The sequence below is a fragment of the Synchiropus splendidus genome, chromosome 4 (assembly GCF_027744825.2).
Source record: "Synchiropus splendidus isolate RoL2022-P1 chromosome 4, RoL_Sspl_1.0, whole genome shotgun sequence".
NCBI classification, from domain to species: domain Eukaryota; kingdom Metazoa; phylum Chordata; class Actinopteri; order Syngnathiformes; family Callionymidae; genus Synchiropus; species Synchiropus splendidus.
The window spans coordinates 4,854,549-4,872,890 of record NC_071337.1 but is presented as its reverse complement, the minus strand read 5'-3'; the positions used below and the strand labels follow the sequence as shown (position 1 = coordinate 4,872,890).

Genomic DNA, 18,342 nt, shown 5'->3' with positions numbered 1-18,342 from the left:
AACTACTCTCTTTATATTCTCTTCATATTCTTCCGCCTCCACCTACAACGCCCTGTGGCTTTCACCTCATCCTGACTCTGTTCGTGCTCGCCTCATTTGATATTTTCATGAGGTAAGACGACTTGACCATGACTCAGCCTCTGATTCATAATACCAACATGTCGTCCTCAGTGCATCTCTATACTCCTTTGTTTGTTGTTAATCATGGAAGATCGCGGCCTTTTCAGATTGTCCTCGCTCCTTACTGCCGATTGGCTGTCGCCATATTGATCGATCAGCTTCCCTTGAGCATTGAGCAACAAATAGATTAGTGTGGGTCGTGATGGGGAAAAAGCATACAAATTATGATTGATATTCGGCGTTGTCATGCAAAAAGCACCACAAATTCGACGTGATTCGTGACAAATATTTTCACTTTAAATGGTGCGATAAGAGAGCGTGCGCCGTTGGTGACGTCACCGAGCTGCCCACACCCGGAAGCGAAAGTGCAGCTTCGGTGCGGAAGCTAACCGCTAAATGGAGCCGTGTTTTGTCCGCAGCCATGTATAAGGAATTAGCTCGATATTGACTACAAAAGCAGCTCGTTTGTTCACTCGCTACTCGGCAAATTTGCTTCCTTATGAGTGGCGTGCATTATTTCTGTTTTTGCGCGAGCGATTACAGCCTGTTTGTTACGTCACCTAGAGGCATGCATTGCCTCTGATTCTCTTTCGTCTTATTTATAGGACTTCGGGGCATAAGGTTTGGGACCTGTTTAGAATTGAAACCATCAGTTTGCGGGACACATTTTAGCCATGACGACAGATCTGTTGGCAGACCTGGATACGCGATTCTTCGCCGACAACCTGCTAACCAGCGACGACTGGGGTGCGTGTCCCTGTTTGTGTTGTCTTCCCCTCTAAATGAAGGGAATCCTCTGCATCTATGTGTGTCGTGAATATGTTCGTGTTCGGATTTCTTCGTGTGTTCCATTGCGTTTCCGCGGCTGTGGGTGCGTGTTTTTTGTGCGTCGTTCTTTGTACTCCGTCATTGTTTGTTTAAGTGTAGGTTCGTCTCTATTGTGTGTTTAATTATCGTGTTTATTTCGTAATTTGAGCGAGATGTGCAGAGTATAATGGAGCCTAAATTAGCTTTATGTGTTTCTGTTGTGTTGTGCAGATGCCTGCCTGTATCAGTGCGAGAGCATGGACGAGAGTGAGGACACCGCGTCACACCCAGCATCAGAACATAACTCACCGGTATGTTCTCCCCATCATTACGGACGAAGCACTTGAATTGTTTTTGTTGTCCTGAAATGACTTTCGGGTTCAGATTGGTATTCTGATTCTAAATGTGTGTAAACGTCAAATATTTTTCCTTTAGAACAGGGGCTCTTTACAGTTTTGACCACCTTTCCCTGAACAACTGGGTCCGGGGCCCATTCATGTAAAAGAACTGATTTATTACTCCTGATTTCATTTGTGATCAACAACCATAATTGATCTACTTACACGTAAACAAACTGAAACCTTGTGAAATGACATTGATATTTGCCATCGAAAAGTCGAACGAGCAGCAGAAACAGGTGGAAGTCATGTTCATCACATTTACTCAAGAAAAAAATTAAAAATACACTTGATGCAAGCTGTTGAGAAAATTGGGAAAAGCTGAATAAAATTAATATAATAAAACCATGTCTAAATGTCCGAAAATAAAATAATGTATTTTATTTAAACTCCAAAGAAGATACAGTGGTACCTCGGTTCTCGTAGGAGTGAATGTAGAATGTCTGCTGCAGGTGCGCTGTTCCTCTATGTGTGTGGCCGCTGCATGTGGGAGGGGTTGCCGAGTGAGTGAGGTCTCTCCAGAAGTGAAGAGGTGCCCGGTGCGTGTCCAGCTCTGAATGTGCGCTTCTGTGCAGTTTGGCTGTGACAAAGTCATAAACCAAGTCACGCTCTGTCCCAGACTCGCCTCATCCCTGTCCCAGCTCCAGCCCACGACAGGACATCAAACCCTGGAGTGAGTGCTCCAGCACCTCCCCTGTGACACTCCACCACGGTCCAGTGTGGAGACAGGAAAATATGAAGAAAAAACAGTCAGTAAATGTAGCTAACGGGACACGTCTGCATACAGAGGCTACATTATACACAATAACAAAGCGCGTTGTGGGTCAGCTGATTGGGCCGCGCACGTTTTTTCCGGCTTTTTTTCGGGGGTGTTCGAGTTCTGGATTTTCGTTCGAAATCCGAAGCAGAAAAATCTCGAAATTTTTGTTCGAATTCCGAGACGTTCGAAAACCGAGGCACCACTGTATTATAAAAACATGTCTAAATATCATACAATAAAATGTCTTTTATTTAAACTCCAAAGAAGATATAAGTGAAGTGTATATGAAAATATCACCACAAAATGTGTCTAATGTATTAAAACTGATTGTCTCGCGGCCCTCATGGCCCAAAGGTGTAAAATAAAAAGACTTTTAGGGGCCCTCTAGGAGGCGCTCGCGGGGCCCTATGGTTAAGAATCACTGCTGTAAAACATGTTATGGCGCCATACAAATATGTTGTTTGGTCGTCCACCAGTTTGACCTGGTTCTCACCCTTGACCCGGATAACCCCACGTCGCCATGGCAACATCTGGACGACCATCTACTTACAGGTAACCACCTCGTGCCTGAGGCTGAATTTCGTGTGTGATGCTTAATGCACCTGCTTCTTTCAGTCAAAGAGGAAGTGATCCACACAGATGCGCCAACTATAGCCCCGCCCCTTCCGATGGATGCACGTGAGTATGCAAGATCAATGCCCTCACGCTTCTTTGCACTCACACTCGCATGGTTTGGCATCAGTGTTCCAGGTCAAAGCCGAGCCGGCCTCGCCAGCTTCCTCGTTGGATTCCGACTGTTCAGTGCTGTCAGATACTCAGGTGCGGACATGCAATGATGAGTTCGCACAAGCAAATGTGACTCACCCATTAACTCCCACTATTCAGGTGTCGGTGAAAAGCGAGGATCCGCCGACACCGCCCTACATGTACGGTGACGTTCTGGCCCCCCCGCTGGGTTCCATGGAGGTCACCGTGGCGACTTCTCCACCGATGCCTGCAGCTGGGCTTGTGACGAACAGCTTCGTCTCCGTCATGAGCAGCAAGCCTCCGGCCATCCAGCCCCGGCCGGCGTGTGTGGTCCCTCAGACCCCTCAGCCCACCAAGACCCTCATCCTGCAGAGTGTCACTGCCCTTGACCAGAGCCGCCCAGGTACATGCACGTGTTCACCACTGCCGTGACTCCATGACCACTCTGACGTCACGACATCGTCTACTCTTCAGTCGTCCTGTCTCCGCCCATATGTCTGGCGTCAGCTCCGCCTCTCGTCAAGCTGGAGCCTGTCAATCACAGCATCCCTACGGCACCAGCCCCTAGCAAGTCCATCGTCCCGGCCACCAGCGCTGCCTCTCCTCCATCGTCCAGTAATGGCCTCGATGTGAGTCTCATCACCTCGCTTTCTCTTCACTGTCCCGCTCCTCGTTCTTGTTTTGACTCTTCCCTTCGCTCCTCCTCAGATGAAGGTTCTGAAGAGGCAGCAGCGGATGATAAAGAACCGTGAGTCTGCATGTCAGTCCAGGAAGAAAAAGAAGGAATATCTGCAGAACCTGGAGAGCCAGCTGAGAGAGGCGCAGCAGGAGATCCAGCGCTTACGCCAGGAGAACCAGGCTTTAAGGCAAAGCCTGGCTGGAAAAGAGGTGAGACTGTGATTCAAGATGAAGTGGAAGAAAGCTGTAACTTGTGTGTGTGTGTTTCAGAGTGGCGAGTCCAACAGGAAAACGCTCTGCGTACTAGTTCTGTTGCTGGTGATGACGTTCAGCTTCGGACCGGTCAGGTACTGACCCACGGCGTCTCACTCCTCCACACTCATTTTCCAAATCCCTTCTGCTCATTGGGGTGTTTTCATTCTGCAGCATCACAGACAAGAAGTTGCCAACCAGCCTCCAGGAAGGCTCAGTGTCATACACAGGGCGCCACCTGCTGGAGATCGGGCGGCTGCCAGGACAGGAGGAGCAGCAGCAGCAGGTGACGCCGATAACAGCAAACAGAGCAGAAGAGAAGATGGAGGCAGAGGAGGAAGGAGAGGCGGACGGATTCACCGCCGACACCTACCAGTTCAGGTGTGTGTCATGCTTCCCGGTGGAGTTTCTGATCAACTTATTCTCTCCTGTTAACTGGTCTCCCTGCAGGAATCTGAGCGACGTGTTTGGCGACATGAAGGAGCTGGTGCTGCAGGATATCGACCGCTACTTCTCCTCGCCGGACTGCAGGCAGTTCAATCGCTCCGAGTCACTGAGGTAAATCACGGAGCAGCAACACCAAGCATTTGATATCACATGACCTCATGGCACGGTTGCTGGCTGCAGGCTGGCTGACGAGCTGAGGGGATGGGTTCAGCGGCACCAGATCGGCCGTAAGAAGTCCGGGGGTAAACTCAAGTCCCCCAAGAAGGCGAAGACCACCCAGGTGCTGTCTTTATTTCCCTCCTCCTGTGATCACATGGCCTGCTTTTATTCACCAAAAACATTGCGTCTGACAGAAACTCCCTCCGAGGAAGAGCAACTTCTCCAGATACCTGCCCTCTCATGCCCACCGGTCGATCGAAAGGTGAGCATCTCCCTTGTGTTAGGTTGCGTCATGTCATAGTGGAGTTGTTGGACTGGAAAGATGATTTGAATGTGGAGAAAATGAAGAGTTCACTCTTGGCTATGGCAGAGGTGGCCAATTAGTCGGAGGCTAAGAGCCACATGCTACAAACATGTCAGGCTGTAAGGCTCATGTGAACAGCTGGTCATGTGACTTAGCGGCAGTATAGCGGTTAAAGCACATCCCTGTATGTCACAAGGTTGCTGGTTCACATCCGGCGTATGTCTCTTGTGCATGTATTTTTAAAATTCATACATTTTTTATAATCCTCCTCAAAATATCAAGTGGCGTAGATAGAAATGTGAGCACCATTTATTTTATTGATGTATATTTCTTTACGTGGCTCATGCCACCAATAATGTGGCCCCGATCTGTGTGTGTGAGCGACGCTGCAGACTGGAGCGTCTCATCTTCACTCCACTGAATCAAACGGACTTCACCACCATCAACAATAGGTGTTACATAAGTGAAATACATGCCATACCTTTAGTTTAGGGAATGACAAAGTCAAACGTGGAATTAAGTCATGTTAAATCGTGGCTAAGATGACGATCCAAGTCTGAGGACCGCGACTCGTGCGGCAAGGTTTGTTTATGTTTCAGTCTTTGAACAATATTTTGGCATTTCGCCGGAATAACTCTTACTTTGTCGTCTTATTTCCTGTATAAACGATCATCTCAACAGCAACTTGACCAAAATAGCAGCCAGTTCGGCGGGTTGACCAGGCCTGTACTATAGTCTTCATGCAAACATGCATATCATCCAGTAACAAAATGCTTTGATTCCCTCAGCCACCTTCAGGTGGTGTCCTCACCCGAGGTCACGTACAGCGAGTTCCTGGACGCCATCGATCGCCGCGAGGACACATTCTACGTGGTCTCATTCAGAAGGGTATGCAAATGAGGTGCGTGGGCCGTCAAGCCCCGTCTGACATGCTTGTGCCCGGACAGGACCACCTGCTGTTGCCCGCCATCAGCCACAACAAGACCAGTCGACCCAAGATGTCCCTGGTCATGCCCGCCATGGCCGTGAACGGTGAGTGTGGCCAGCAAGGAGTGGCGTCTGGAATCAAGTGGAGTCCGATGTTTACCCTGCGGTCTCTCTTCACTTCCCTCCAGAGAGTCTCTACGAATCCACCCAGGGCTACGAGATGATGATGCAGGTGGACTGCGAGGTGATGGACACGCGCATCGTCCCCATCAAGTCATCGGCCGTCCCACCCTCTCTGCGCGACGCACCGCCATCCCCGCCCTCGCCTCACCATCACCATAGCAACCACAGCGCCCTCCGAGGACGACACCCGTCCCCAGCATCTCGACGGATGGCGGACTACCTCATCAGCCAATCAGAGGGCGCCTAACTGACTGTGAAGAGCAAAAAAATTAATATATGAAAATATTAGTTTAATAGTCGAGTCGCACTTAGAAATCCAGCTGCGTCTCCAGCAGGTTTCACCGCATCATTTCTTATTTAATAGTTGTAAATATTTGATATTTTTTACTTTTCTTTAAATGTAAAAAATGTGTTGGATTAAAAAAAAAAAAAAAAAGCTGAGATGGTGCTTTTAGCATGCCAACGCCTTGGAGGGACTGTGCACATAATTCTTGAGGATTTTATGAAGTTTTTGTCACCAGGACTTTTTTTCTACGAGGGAATTAAAAGATGGCAATTTGACAGTGTAAAAATGAGCCAATAAAAGACGACAGACAAGACACATTTGCACTTTTTTATTCAGTCCTACTCTGTCCATTTCAGGAGCTCTGAAAGTGATATATGACTGAATATTTTCACACAAAATCATCAGTCACTGCATGTACTTCCTAAAAATTCCAAACATACAGTGGAGTCAAGGGAGCAGGTGTTAAAGTTGCAGAAGGTTTGTCTGGTCCTGGGGCTTTGGCATCTCCCCCTCCTTTGCATGAACCTTCTGATGTGCTTCCAGGGAGCGCTTCTCCTGGTACCTCTTCCCACAGATGCGGCAGCCGTGTGGTTTTTCACCCGTGTGTGTCATCGTGTGGCGCTGTAGATCCACCTTCTGCACGAAGCGCTTCCCACACAGCGTGCAGCCAAACGCCGTCTCCTTCTTGTGAAAGCGTTCGTGCGTTTCCAGCGAGATCTTCTGGCGGAATCTTTTCCCGCAGAGGCTGCAGATGAAGGGCTTTTCGCCTGTGTGGATGCGCATGTGCGAGTCCAGGTTCCCCACCTGTCGAAAGTTCTTCCCACACACGCGGCAGCTGAACGGTTTTTCCCCCGTGTGGATGCGCCTGTGCACATTCAGATGCTGACTCATCGTGAAGTTCTTCCCACAAACATCGCAGGCGTAATTCCGCGGCCGCCCACCGGTGTGACATCTCGCATGCCGCTTTAGGACTGCATTTTCAGAGAAGGTTTTCCCACAAAATTCACAGATATACGGCCGTTCGCCAGCATGGAGCCTCGCGTGGCGTTCCAGGGAGCTTTTTCTAGGGAAGGATTTGCCACATTCAGAGCACGCAAACAGCTTCTCTGCATCCCTGTGCTTCTGTATATGGTCTTTGAGAGTTTCATTCGAGTCCAGCGGTGTGCTGCACACACCACAACACGCTTCTTTATCGTGCGTCTCAGCATGTCTGAGAAAAGCCTCTTTGTCACTGAAGTCACTGCTGCAGATGCTGCAGCTGTGAATGGCAGCTTGCTTTGTCTTGATGCTGGCGCTCTGCACCTTCTCACCAGTGTGTCGCTGTCTGTGCATTTCACACGCACAGATGGATGAGAACTTCTTCCCGCAGACGTCGCAGGTTCGGCCATGCTCCCTGTGAACCTGGAGGTGGAGCTTGAGGTCCGAGCTGGACTCCAGAAGATGGCCGCACAAACCGCACTTAAACTCTGCGCCGTCCAGATGTTTCTCCACATGTTTCATGAGGAAGCCTCGCCTGTTGAAAGACTTGTCACAAACCCTGCAGCTCTTTGAATTTGTGCCTGCATCTTCCTCAGTTGTTTTGTTTGGCACTTCCTGTGAGTTGGACGATGGGCCAGGTGGATGATTCAACTCTGCAGACAGAACCATGACATGTTGAGGTACATTTTTTTTCTAAACCATCACTGTCAAAAAAGTACAATATAGAAATAAATAATGATTTAACACTGGACCAGCTCTATACCCTCCATCGGGTGCTCGAGGGTTCATGGGAGTTCGCCCAACCAGTCCACATGTGCTTTGTGGATTTGGAGAAGGCGTTCGACCGTGTCCCTCGCGATGTCCTGTGGGGGGTGCTCCAGGAATATGGGTTACGGGGCCCTCTGCTAGGGGCTGTCCGCTCCTTGTATGACCGGAGCAGGAGCATGGTTCGCATTGCCAGCAGTAAATCAGACTTGTTCCCGGTGCATGTTGGTCTCCGCCAGGGCTGCCCTTTGTCACCGGTTGTGGTCATCACTTTTATGGACAGAATTTCTAGTTGCAGCCAGGGGTCGGAAGGGATCCGGTTCGGGAACCACAGAATTTCATCTCTGCTATTTGCGGACGATGTTGTTCTGCTGGCCTCATCGGACCGGGACCTTCAGCATGCGCTGGGTCGGTTTGCAGCCGAGTGTGAAGCGGCCGGGATGAGGATCAGCACCTCCAAGTCTGAGGCCATGGTTCTCGACCGGAACACGGTGGTTTGCTCTCTCCAGGTTGGTGGAGAGTTCTTGCCTCAAGTGGCGGAGTTTAAGTATCTCGGGGTCTTGTTCTCGAGTGAGGGAAAAAGGGAGCGTGAGATTGATAGACGGGTTGGTGCAGCGGCAGCAGTGATGCGGTCGCTGTATCGGACCGTCGTGGTGAAGAAGGAGCTGAGTCACAAGACGAAGCTCTCAATTTACCGATCGATCTACGTTCCCACCCTCACCTATGGTCACGAGCTTTGGGTAGTGACCGAAAGGATGAGATCGCGGATACAAGCGGTTGAGATGAGTTTCCTCCGCAGGGTGGCTGGGCGCACCCTTAGAGAGAGGGTGAGGAGTTCGGTCATCCGGGAGGAGCTCGGGGTGGAGCCGCTGCTCCTCTACATGGAGAGGAACCAGCTGAGGTGGCTCGGGCATCTGATCCAGATGGACGCCTCCCTGGGGAGGTGTTCCAGGCATGTCCTACCGGGAGGAGACCCCGGGGAAGACCCAGGACTCACTGGAGAGATTATGTCTCCGGTCTGGCCTGGGAACGCCTCGGGATCCCCCGGGATGAGCTGGAGGAGGTTTGTGCGGACCGGGAAGTATGGGCTTCCCTGCTCCGAATGCTGCCTCCGCGACCCGACCCCAGATAAGCGGTAGAAGAAGGTGAAGGTGAAGGATAATGATTTAATACTGAAATAATAATGTTCACAACATAAACTATATTACAGAAAAGTGAGTTTTTGGCAACCTAGTTTCTGCAGACACAGACTTTATACTATGCTTGACACAAATACCACCTCACAATACTCGTTTCGTTGATTTATTATTTATTGTTTTGTCTATACTGCAATCATTTTTACCTTTATTTGCAGCCTTCGGAATCTCACCGACCGCTTCCGGTTTCTTTTCCCCGGCCGAGGTGGTCTCGAACACGGCGAAGATTCGTTCCACGGCGGCGGCGATGCGCTCTGTCACGCCCCTTTTCAGCTCCTCCGCGTCAGGCACCTGAGACTCCGTCAGCAGGCGGAAGATGTCCGCAGCTGCCGACGCCAGCTGCACCTCGATGACTCGCCGCAGGGTTCGAGTCCCGGAGCTTCTCCTTGACATTCTGGAATCAACAAAGACCGGATGTAAACAAAGCGCAAACGTGATGACGTAGAGACGTCTTTTTTTGTCTCGCAAATGTAACTTTATTTAAAACACACGAGACTGAGGCGCAACTCAATGAAAATATATACATATATATAGTCTCATAATTATTATCACACATGATTTATGAATAGTGGCTGTTCACCGGATTGTTTGTTTCAATCGGATGATTTTTAGCAGTGCATTGGTGTTAATAAATAATAAGCGGAATAAGCGTCGGCATTTAAAATATTTTATTAAATAAGCGTTTGATGAGATAAAAGTGACGATTGACAATGTATGATTTCTGACACTATCCGCATGGCGGCGCTGCAGCCTCCAAGTCCCGGCTTTGATTGGTTGCACCGCCGCTGTTGTGAAGTGGGACTGTGTTCCCGACAGAACTAAGAAGTTCTCTAATACCAAGCCAGAGAACTGCTGAAACCGTGGGAAATATCCCGGGTCCCAACTGGCCCTTCCACTGGGAGGCCCTGAACCTTGTCCCGCGAGCCCGGAGCCCTCACGATACCTAAGAAGCGAGCCTCCAGTTCGACGTAGCTCCGCGGTGGCCCGGCGGGCCGAGGCGGGAGCAGATGGAGACTTCAGCGGCCAAGTCCAAGCCGCAGTGCCGGCTACTAGCTTCTACTCAGCTGGACGCCAAAGACGAGCTGGAGGAGGTGAGTCGGATCGGAACCCCGGGGTCCACCGGGACGCCACGATATTATTAGTCGAGGCTAGTTAGCTTAGCATGCTATGCTTTGTAAACATGGTGCATGAAAGTCAAAGCGCATGCGTACCACGTTTTTTTTTTTTATATTTCAGTTGAGCTCGGTGATCTATTGATGTTTATTCTTGCTTTAACTGAGCTTCTTAACCAGTGTGGTTTCACGGTGTTGTTTTGTGTTTGCCCATGTAAACAGCGGTTGGAGAGATGTGTCAGTGTCGTCCAGTCTCTGACCAGTGGGATGTCAGAGAGAGAAGCGAATGACGCCCTCACTGCCAACGTAAGAGTCTAAACTGTCTCCCCACATGGTCCAGTAAAGTCTCATCTTCATCTTCATGTTCGTGTGTGTGTTTGTGCAGGTGTGTAAAGGCCCCCAGCAGCATGAGGAGGTCTGCCTCGGCCTGTTTACTCTCATCCTCACAGACTCCAGCCAGGCTCAGAGGGTGAGTGGTGGACCATCATGCCTGCTAGGACCATTAGACTCGCCCTGACGTGCGTGTTTTTCAGTGCTATCGTGACCTGACTCTGTTGAACCGGGATGGAATGAATGTAGTTCTGGTGAAGATCAACCAGATTCTGATGGAGAAGTTCCTGAAGCTGCAGGACATCGTCAGAACTCAGGTAATATAACCTCTATGGTCACTTCAATGTAAACGTCCGCTCATCACTGTGGTGTCCACCTGCGAGCAGCTGATGTGGCTGGTCAAAGAGCTGGTGAAGGGCGGAGTCATGGGAGCGGACAGTGTTGTCATGACGATGCTGAAGCAGATAGCAGGTGAGAGCCCTCCTCCATCCTCACCTCACCTCTATGTTGCTCCAGAATCCACCTAACTTTTCCCCTGTCGTTCTTCTCGCCCTTGCAGGAGGTGATATTTCGCAGAAGAATTTGTGGCTTGCAGAGAATGTTCTCGACGTTCTGCTGGAGCAAAAGTAAGTGTTTATGTTAGTAAAAGTTTACACATGAGACCATATTTGGCCTTTGTTTTCCGGTGCATCAGAGAGTGGGTATCTAAGAGCAGCATGCTGGTGTCCATGTCGGTCTACACGTACCTGCGTCTGATCGTGGATCACGGGACGCCGACGCTGCTCCCTCTACGTCAGAAGGAAGTGGACTTCTGCATTTCCATGCTGCGGGACAAGGTAGCTAACATAGCGCTGGACTCTTACCCGAACCTAAGTCGGCCCGATGTGACCTCTCTGCTCTCTCCAGTTCATGGACTGCGCTGTGATCGGCCGGGACCTGGTGAGGCTGTTACAAAACGTGGCGCGGATCCCTGAGATGGATCTTCTGTGGAGGGATCTTCTGCACCACCCGCAGGTGTTGAGCCCTCAGTTCACAGGTGAGATCAGTGATAAAAAAGTCCACCTCTCCGCTCCTCATTTCAATATCTGCTTCTGATTTCAATGAACCTACTCAGGCATCCTGCAGCTGTTGACCACTCGAACATCCAGAAAGTTCTTGGCCTGTCGTCTGACCCCCGACATGGAGACTAAACTGCTGTTTATGACGTCACGGGTGAGCCAGTGTCACATTTGTCCACCTCCCTGAAACCACTTCACCTCTGACACTCCTGCACCTGCTCCTGCTCCAGGTCCGCTTTGGACAGCAGAAGCGATACCAGGACTGGTTCCAGCGTCAGTACCTGTCCACGGCCGAGAGCCAGACTCTGCGCTGCGATTTGATTCGCTACATCTGCGGTGTGGTCCATCCCTCTAATGAGGTCCTGAGCTCAGACATCCTCCCACGCTGGGCCATCATCGGCTGGCTGCTGACAACATGCACGGTAAGTTCATGCCTCAGTTGTCCTCCTGCAGACCGTCGAAGCACCACCTTCCATGTTTCCACAGTCCAACGTTGCAGCCTCCAACGCCAAACTAGCACTCTTCTACGATTGGCTGTTCTTCAACCCAGAAAAGGACAGCATCATGAACATAGGTAACCAGAAGCTGACCAACCACAAGTCTTGGCTGGATCTCACTGTTGTTTCTGCTTTATTTTCAAACCAGAACCAGCCATTTTAGTGATGCATCACTCCATGAAACCGCATCCAGCTATCACAGCCACATTGCTGGACTTCATGTGCCGGGTCAGTCTCTTTTCTCTTGTCTCTATCTGTTTTTTGATGCTGTTTCTGGCCAACTTCTTTTCCCAATTTCCCAAGTTTCTTCTCCTATATAGTGTCCTAGCCATTTTCATCACAGTTGTGCCTTTCCTGTCATCTTCATTTTGTCATTCCCTCCTCCACCTTTTCTTCTTCTTCTTCTCCTTCACTCTGTCACTCTTGGTGAAGCCATCTTCAAGTCCAACTTCTTCTTCCTCCACAGATCATTCCTCACTTCTTCCCTCCGCTGGAGTCTCAGGTCCGTCACGGCGTCTTCAACTCTTTGACCTTCATCATGGAGAAAAGAGTTTTGGCGTAAGAGCTCACTGATATTTTCTTCATGTATTCAATTTATACTTACTGATCATATTTAATATTACTGAGTATTGGTTATTATTGAAAAAGCTGCTCATCAGTTCTTGCGCTTTCCTCGCGCAGCCACTTGGCGCCGCTCTTTGACAACCCTAAACTTGACCGCGAGCTCCGGGCCATGCTGCGGGATCGGTTTCCCGAGTTCTGCGGCAGTTCACCGTCACCACTCACAGAAGGAGCCGTCAAGATGGAGGAGTCCGTCACCATGGAGATGGACCCACAGGCCCTAGACAAGGAGGAGGGTTGCTATGACAACACAGAGGCTGCGTTCAGCGACGATGAGGAGGAGGTCCACAGCAAAGGTAAGAAAACAACTCACCCTTTGCAGAACTTTTTTAACTCTGCCGTCGCCATGCAGGGAAGAAGCGAGAGTTCCGCTTCCATCCCATCAGAGAGATGTCCCCAGGTGAGCCGACCGACATCACACCTTGGCTGGACCAGCTGGATGAGAGCACCAAGTCCAAAGTGGTTCAGCTGCAGAAATCTAGGTGAGACATTTGCCTCCTTCATGGTTCGACCACAATGGTCACTGACAAACCACATGGTTCTTCAACAGTGACACAGAGACGCAGTGTGAGCTGATGCAGGACCTGGTGGACCATGTCCTTGAGGTTTGTGACCTCAGCCATCCTCATGTTCTTTATGATGTCCCCTCTCGCTCAGCTATCGAACCTGATGCCTCCTCCTCATGTCTCACACCCTCTGCTCTCCGGTAGGAGGACTTTGACTCGGAGCAGATGTCGTCGCTGGCCTTGTGTCTCTCTGAAATCTTCAAGGATCATTTCCGTGGGGACGTCCTGCCTGAAGACATCACAGAGGAGTAAGACTGTGCGACTGTCTGACTGATGAGACCTGACTCTCTGACCCGTCTTGGTGGTCTGTCGCAGGTCGCTGGAGGAGTCAGTGTGCAAGCCGGTGTGTCTGATCTTCAGGAATCTGGTGACGATGCAGGAGGACAACAGCGGCTTCTCAGTTCTGCTGGATCTGCTGGCAGAAATGTACCAGAAGCAGCCCAAGATCGGATACCACCTTCTGTATTACCTGAAGGCCAGGTAAGCATGGGGTCGAGTGACTTGAACCCAAATCTGCGACGTCAGTGCAGGTTTGTTTATTATATCACAAAAAAATTACACCACTATTTAGTCTCATTATATTTAGGTATTTATTCATTTTTTAAAATGTTTTAGCTGTTGTTTGGTATGTTTTTATATTCTTTTATTTTATTTTTAAAATATAGATTTTTAAAAAACAACTTGCATGATATATTTTGAACTTACATGCTATTTTTTTCATTTGTTTTGATTATATTTAGCATTATATTTTTACTCATTCTTTTTTTGTCACTCACATCAAACGAGTTGTAGGGAATGTTCCATTCGCATAAGGTGGCAAGAAAAGGGTTAAACTGAAGTTGGGGGTTTGGAAGCTCGTATGTCGTAGCAAAGGAAGGAGAGCTGAGGGCTGTTGGGGGGGGCTGGACCCGGATGAGGACATCATGAGTTGATGAGAGGAAGAGTTGAGCCTGAAGAGGGACACAAAGGAGCTTATTATGGGATACATCAGGAGAAGCATCTGAGGATGAAAGTGCCAGGACAGAGGAAAAGAGAGGACAGCGAGACTGTGAGGGAGGTGCTACGCCCTCTAGAGGGAGGAGCTGGACATAGTAAGTTTGGCACGTTATTGATTTGTTTTTTCTCTGCAACTTCTACATTAATTGAGAACTTGATTTATGTGTGTCAAGTATTTTATTTCTGACATGGCTTGTGTGTATTCAGCAAAGCAGCCAATGGGAAAATGATGCTCTATGAGTCGTTCGCCCAAGCCACGGCTCTTGGCGACTTGCACACATGTCTGATGATGGACATGAAGGCGTGTCAGGAGGATGACGTCAGGCTCTTGTGTTACCTCACACCCTCCATCTACTCAGAGGTACGCACTCACTCCCTAGTCTCAGTTCAATAAGCGCTGAGTCGTCGTTTCAGCGTGGTCCGATTTTTGTCGAGAAGCCAAATCATGCTGCGTTTGTCGCAAACTCATGGTTGGCTGTCGTCAGTTTCCAGATGAAACCCTTCGTAGCGGGGAACTTCTCAACATGATTGTGGCGGTCATTGACTCCATCCAGGTAACCCGACCACCCCTTTACGAACGCTGGGCGTGGCCTAACGTGTTTTTATGGACAGGTGTGTGCACGTGTAGTTGCAGGAGTTGATGTGTCACGTGATGATGGGAGACCTCGTGATGTTCCGCAAGGACTCGGTCCTCAACATCCTGAGTGAGACGCTGCCTCCAGTTCTTCACGTCTTCCAGATCCACCAGCAATGTCTCACGTCTTCGCTCTCTTTCTTGTGTCTGGGCTTCTACTGTCTCTCTCTTTGCCCCCCTCTGCCCCTTCTTCCTCTGCTTCCCTTCCCATCTCTGACTCTGTCCCTGTAGTCCAGTCTCTGGACTGGGAGACGTTTGAACAGTTCAGCACATGGCAGCTCTTCCTGTCTCACAGCCTCCCCCTGGAGACCGTCATTCCCATTCTACAGCACCTCAAGTACAAAGGTTGGACCTTCCCTCCGTCACGGCACACATCCCAACACCTGCTGCCTCACATGCTGAAGTGCCTCTGTTTGGGCACCAAAGTAGCGACAGGCAGCATCACGACATTTAGACAAGCCAATCTGCAGATATGCTGCCTGATGTAGTTACGACTTTACACGAGCAGGTGGCAGACACATGTAACTTCAGTCCGAGCAACATTTTATGTGTTTATGCCCATTAATGCTCAACGTTATGTACAGTTCCAGATACAGACGGAGCCTTCTATCCGTGCTCCGCCTTCATTTCCTCGTAATTTCTGCACTTTTCCACAAAGCGTGCGGGTACAGGCCAATCGGTGCGGTGCCAAAGGAGACCATGTGGGGGCGGTGTTGCAATTACTACCCCATAAAACGTAGAAATAGCAGCAATCATGGTCGAGGCTGCGGGTGGAAATGCAGCACGAATAGCAATGGATGCTGAGGTGATGTTTATGGTCTCACTGTCTGCAGCAATAGTGATGATCCCCAGCTATCATCATCATTGTCGTTGCTTGAGAGACAAGGAAGGATGTTGCTAGTGGATCAATTAAACAACTGTAAGTCGTGTGATTGACGATGGCAGGAGCCTGGTGGCGTCATGATATACACATTACATGAGTGAATTTACTCCCATACTCAACTTTGGGTTTCACAGAAGGTATCCTTTAAAGTAGACCTTCATCTGTAAGAGTTTTCAAGCTACAGCCTCTCCAAATAGTGGTGAATATTTCAGTGAAAAACGTCAATTCTACCTCATATTCATTGGCTCATATCACCTTTTTTTAACAGAACTACACCCACACACACACACACACAGTTGTAACATTTTAGTGTGCTTTTTTAAGATTGTCATTATGATTTTACCACAATTATGTGACAAAATTAAGACAAACTTAAATTAAAACTTTGAATGCAATGGCAATGTCATGATGACAACTTGTTAGTTCTTCAACTGGTGACACGCAACTATGATGTTCCTTTAATGCACAAACACAGCCTCATTGTCCACATGGAGTTCACGTTACATGTCCACTAAACAAAGAGGCAACCCAAACCTTCCTCTCAGTTTAGTCTGCTTCCTTTTCAGAACATCCAGAAGCAATGTCATGTCTTCTGCTACAGCTGCGACGAGAGAAGTACGTGATTTCTTCAGTTGTTTTTTTTTAATTGTACACAACACAGTACAAACGGGTCAAGACACTGATATTGTAGCTCTGTGAAGAATACTATATTAATACATAATTTTAGTGAAGTAATGACAACACAACATTCAATTGAAAAGGATAAATGTCTGGCTCTGGTCTGTTATTCAAAATGAATAGCATTCAGAACGCTCACAATGTACATGAGGATGAAGACAGCGTTTGCAAGTGTCCAAATCTCTGTTTTTGAAGGTTGTATTTAGAAGTGTGGACGTGATTTTTTTCATTTTATTATTCTATTATTTAATTTTGAACACTTCTTTTATCTTTAAACTCATGAAATACTCTAATTTACATTTCTATACTTGACATTTTTTCCAGTAAATCTGTTTTCAGTAATATGTTTCTTAGAAATAATGCTAACAATAATGGTAATGTTGAAATTTAAACGTCTAAAAATCTCCTCTTGTGATGCTTTTGCTCCCCCTGCAGGCCAACTGAGGAAATGGTGAAGATGGTCCTGAGCCGACCATGTCACAGAGAGGACCAGTTTGCCACGAGCGTGCTTCGACACTGGACCATAAAACACGAGGACACGCTAGCGGAGCACGTGAAGAACCAGTTGATTAAGAACAACAACCAGCCGCGCAAGAGGCAGAGGTGGGGGGAGCCGAGGATGAAGACCTCGGGTGCAGTCTGTGGGGGGGCAGGGTGAAGACTGCAGGGTTGGGATGGAAGACTTCAGAGGTGGGAGAGGGGGTAGAAGAAGGGAGGTGTCAGGGTACAAATACCCAAAGCAGACATTTGACTTATTTCTATTTTGTTTTTGTTGGACTTCTATATTTCTGCTCTTTTCTCACCCTTTACTGTGGTGCTGTGCTTGTGTAGTCTGCGCAGCTCGAGTAGTAAACTGGCCCAGCTGACTCTTGAGCAGATCCTGGAGCATCTGGACAACCTGAGACTGAGCCTGAGCACCAGCAAGAACAACTGTACGCACTCCCTCACCCAGCGCAGCATGGACACGTAGTCGTAATATACAGGTCAACTCTTGTTCATCTGTTTCAGTCTTCAGTCAAACTCCGATCCTTCAGGCTCTTCAGCATGTCCAGGCCAGCTGTGATGAAGCACACAAGATGAGGCATGTACTCCCCAACTGCTACCTATTCATGGACTTCATTTCAAGCTTTGGCTCATATTATATAGTTTCAGTTTTATATGTCGTAAGCTGCACTCTGACATGTGCACTTCCGGGTTCAGGTTCAGCGACCTCTTCTCGCTAGCCGAGGAGTACGAAGACTCGCAGTCCAAGCCGCTCAAGTCTCGACGGAAAGCCACAGCAGCTGCCACTTCGCCCCGCCCTCGCAAGGGTGTGGCTCCACCTACCACCACGGAGGAAGAGACCGCCTCAAGTAGCGCCTCGGTACGACCTCACTCCAGGCTGTTGGTCAGTGACACGTGCTCATGTGTTTATTTTACCTGCTCAGGATGAAGAGGACTCAAAGCCAAAGGCTCCAAAGAGGAAGAGGAAAGGTTCATCAGCTGTCGGGTCGGACAGCGACTGACCCGTCACGCCAGCTCTCGCTGGACATCAGACTGCCATTAGAGCGTTTTTTTTGGGGGAGGGGGGGGGGGCTGGTGCTCCTGGTGTTTTTAAATCCATTGAAATTAAGACCTCTCATGTTTTGCTGTCTCCGAAAATAGACTTTTAATGTTTTTGAATCATAACAGAATTGATAAAAATAATTAAAAACGACTGACAAAACGGCCGTGTCACTGGTGGATCACAGAAACAAATGAATAAAGCTCAACATTACTTGCTCGACGTGTTACACACTGTCCCCTTTTCTGGCCGACGATGGCAGAACCATTTCCAGAACCCCTCAGACATTCGTGCGGTTGACAGCAAAATCATTATGATCACTGTAATAACAATGTCTTGTTATTAATTTTACTTTTTAAATGTTAGAACCTGAAGAATTGTAGTGTCCACATGACTCGGAATATATTTTTCATCGTT

The 18,342-nt window shown here is 48.8% G+C and overlaps 3 protein-coding genes across 5 annotated transcripts; 2 read left to right on the top strand and 1 right to left on the bottom strand.

Moving 5' to 3' along the window:
• The first annotated feature begins 3 nt into the window (after window positions 1–3).
• Window positions 4–6,381, top strand: atf6b (activating transcription factor 6 beta). 2 transcript variants are annotated; one of them, XM_053861540.1, is made up of 16 exons: window positions 4–112; window positions 1,159–1,238; window positions 2,562–2,637; window positions 2,701–2,763; window positions 2,828–2,904; window positions 2,971–3,235; window positions 3,307–3,461; window positions 3,541–3,720; window positions 3,781–3,857; window positions 3,937–4,143; window positions 4,213–4,320; window positions 4,390–4,489; window positions 4,563–4,630; window positions 5,461–5,560; window positions 5,620–5,704; window positions 5,788–6,381. In XM_053861540.1, exons 2-16 carry the CDS (start codon window positions 1,185–1,187, stop codon window positions 6,027–6,029), a joined length of 1,857 nt encoding a protein of 618 aa, XP_053717515.1. In that variant the 5' UTR covers window positions 4–112; window positions 1,159–1,184; the 3' UTR covers window positions 6,030–6,381. The 2 variants fall into 2 exon arrangements, with proteins under 2 accessions (XP_053717515.1, XP_053717514.1); XM_053861539.1 differs by lacking the exon at window positions 4–112 and adding an exon at window positions 474–867.
• On the bottom strand, window positions 6,382–9,418 carry LOC128756821 (gastrula zinc finger protein XlCGF57.1-like). The gene is made up of 2 exons (XM_053861542.1): window positions 9,154–9,418; window positions 6,382–7,699 (listed from the first exon to the last, which is right to left on the bottom strand). The coding sequence occupies exons 1-2, from the start codon at window positions 9,398–9,400 to the stop codon at window positions 6,531–6,533; spliced, it is 1,416 nt and encodes a 471-aa protein (XP_053717517.1). The 5' UTR covers window positions 9,401–9,418; the 3' UTR covers window positions 6,382–6,530.
• Window positions 9,419–9,468: 50 nt separating this feature from the next.
• On the top strand, window positions 9,469–18,033 carry ints3 (integrator complex subunit 3). Of its 2 annotated transcripts, XM_053861536.1 has the most exons (28): window positions 9,955–10,098; window positions 10,342–10,425; window positions 10,505–10,588; window positions 10,653–10,766; window positions 10,836–10,920; window positions 11,009–11,075; window positions 11,144–11,285; window positions 11,356–11,485; window positions 11,564–11,661; window positions 11,738–11,929; window positions 11,994–12,081; window positions 12,153–12,232; window positions 12,471–12,562; window positions 12,686–12,921; window positions 12,978–13,107; window positions 13,176–13,230; window positions 13,336–13,439; window positions 13,507–13,671; window positions 14,395–14,548; window positions 14,673–14,741; window positions 14,816–14,891; window positions 15,053–15,166; window positions 16,271–16,319; window positions 16,818–16,985; window positions 17,214–17,314; window positions 17,391–17,463; window positions 17,583–17,745; window positions 17,810–18,033. In XM_053861536.1, exons 1-28 carry the CDS (start codon window positions 10,015–10,017, stop codon window positions 17,885–17,887), a joined length of 3,075 nt encoding a protein of 1,024 aa, XP_053717511.1. In that variant the 5' UTR covers window positions 9,955–10,014; the 3' UTR covers window positions 17,888–18,033. The 2 variants fall into 2 exon arrangements, with proteins under 2 accessions (XP_053717512.1, XP_053717511.1); XM_053861537.1 differs by lacking the exons at window positions 14,395–14,548; window positions 14,673–14,741; window positions 14,816–14,891; ... (1 more) ...; window positions 16,271–16,319; window positions 16,818–16,985 and having other exon boundaries at window positions 9,469–10,098.
• Window positions 18,034–18,342: the final 309 nt, after the last annotated feature.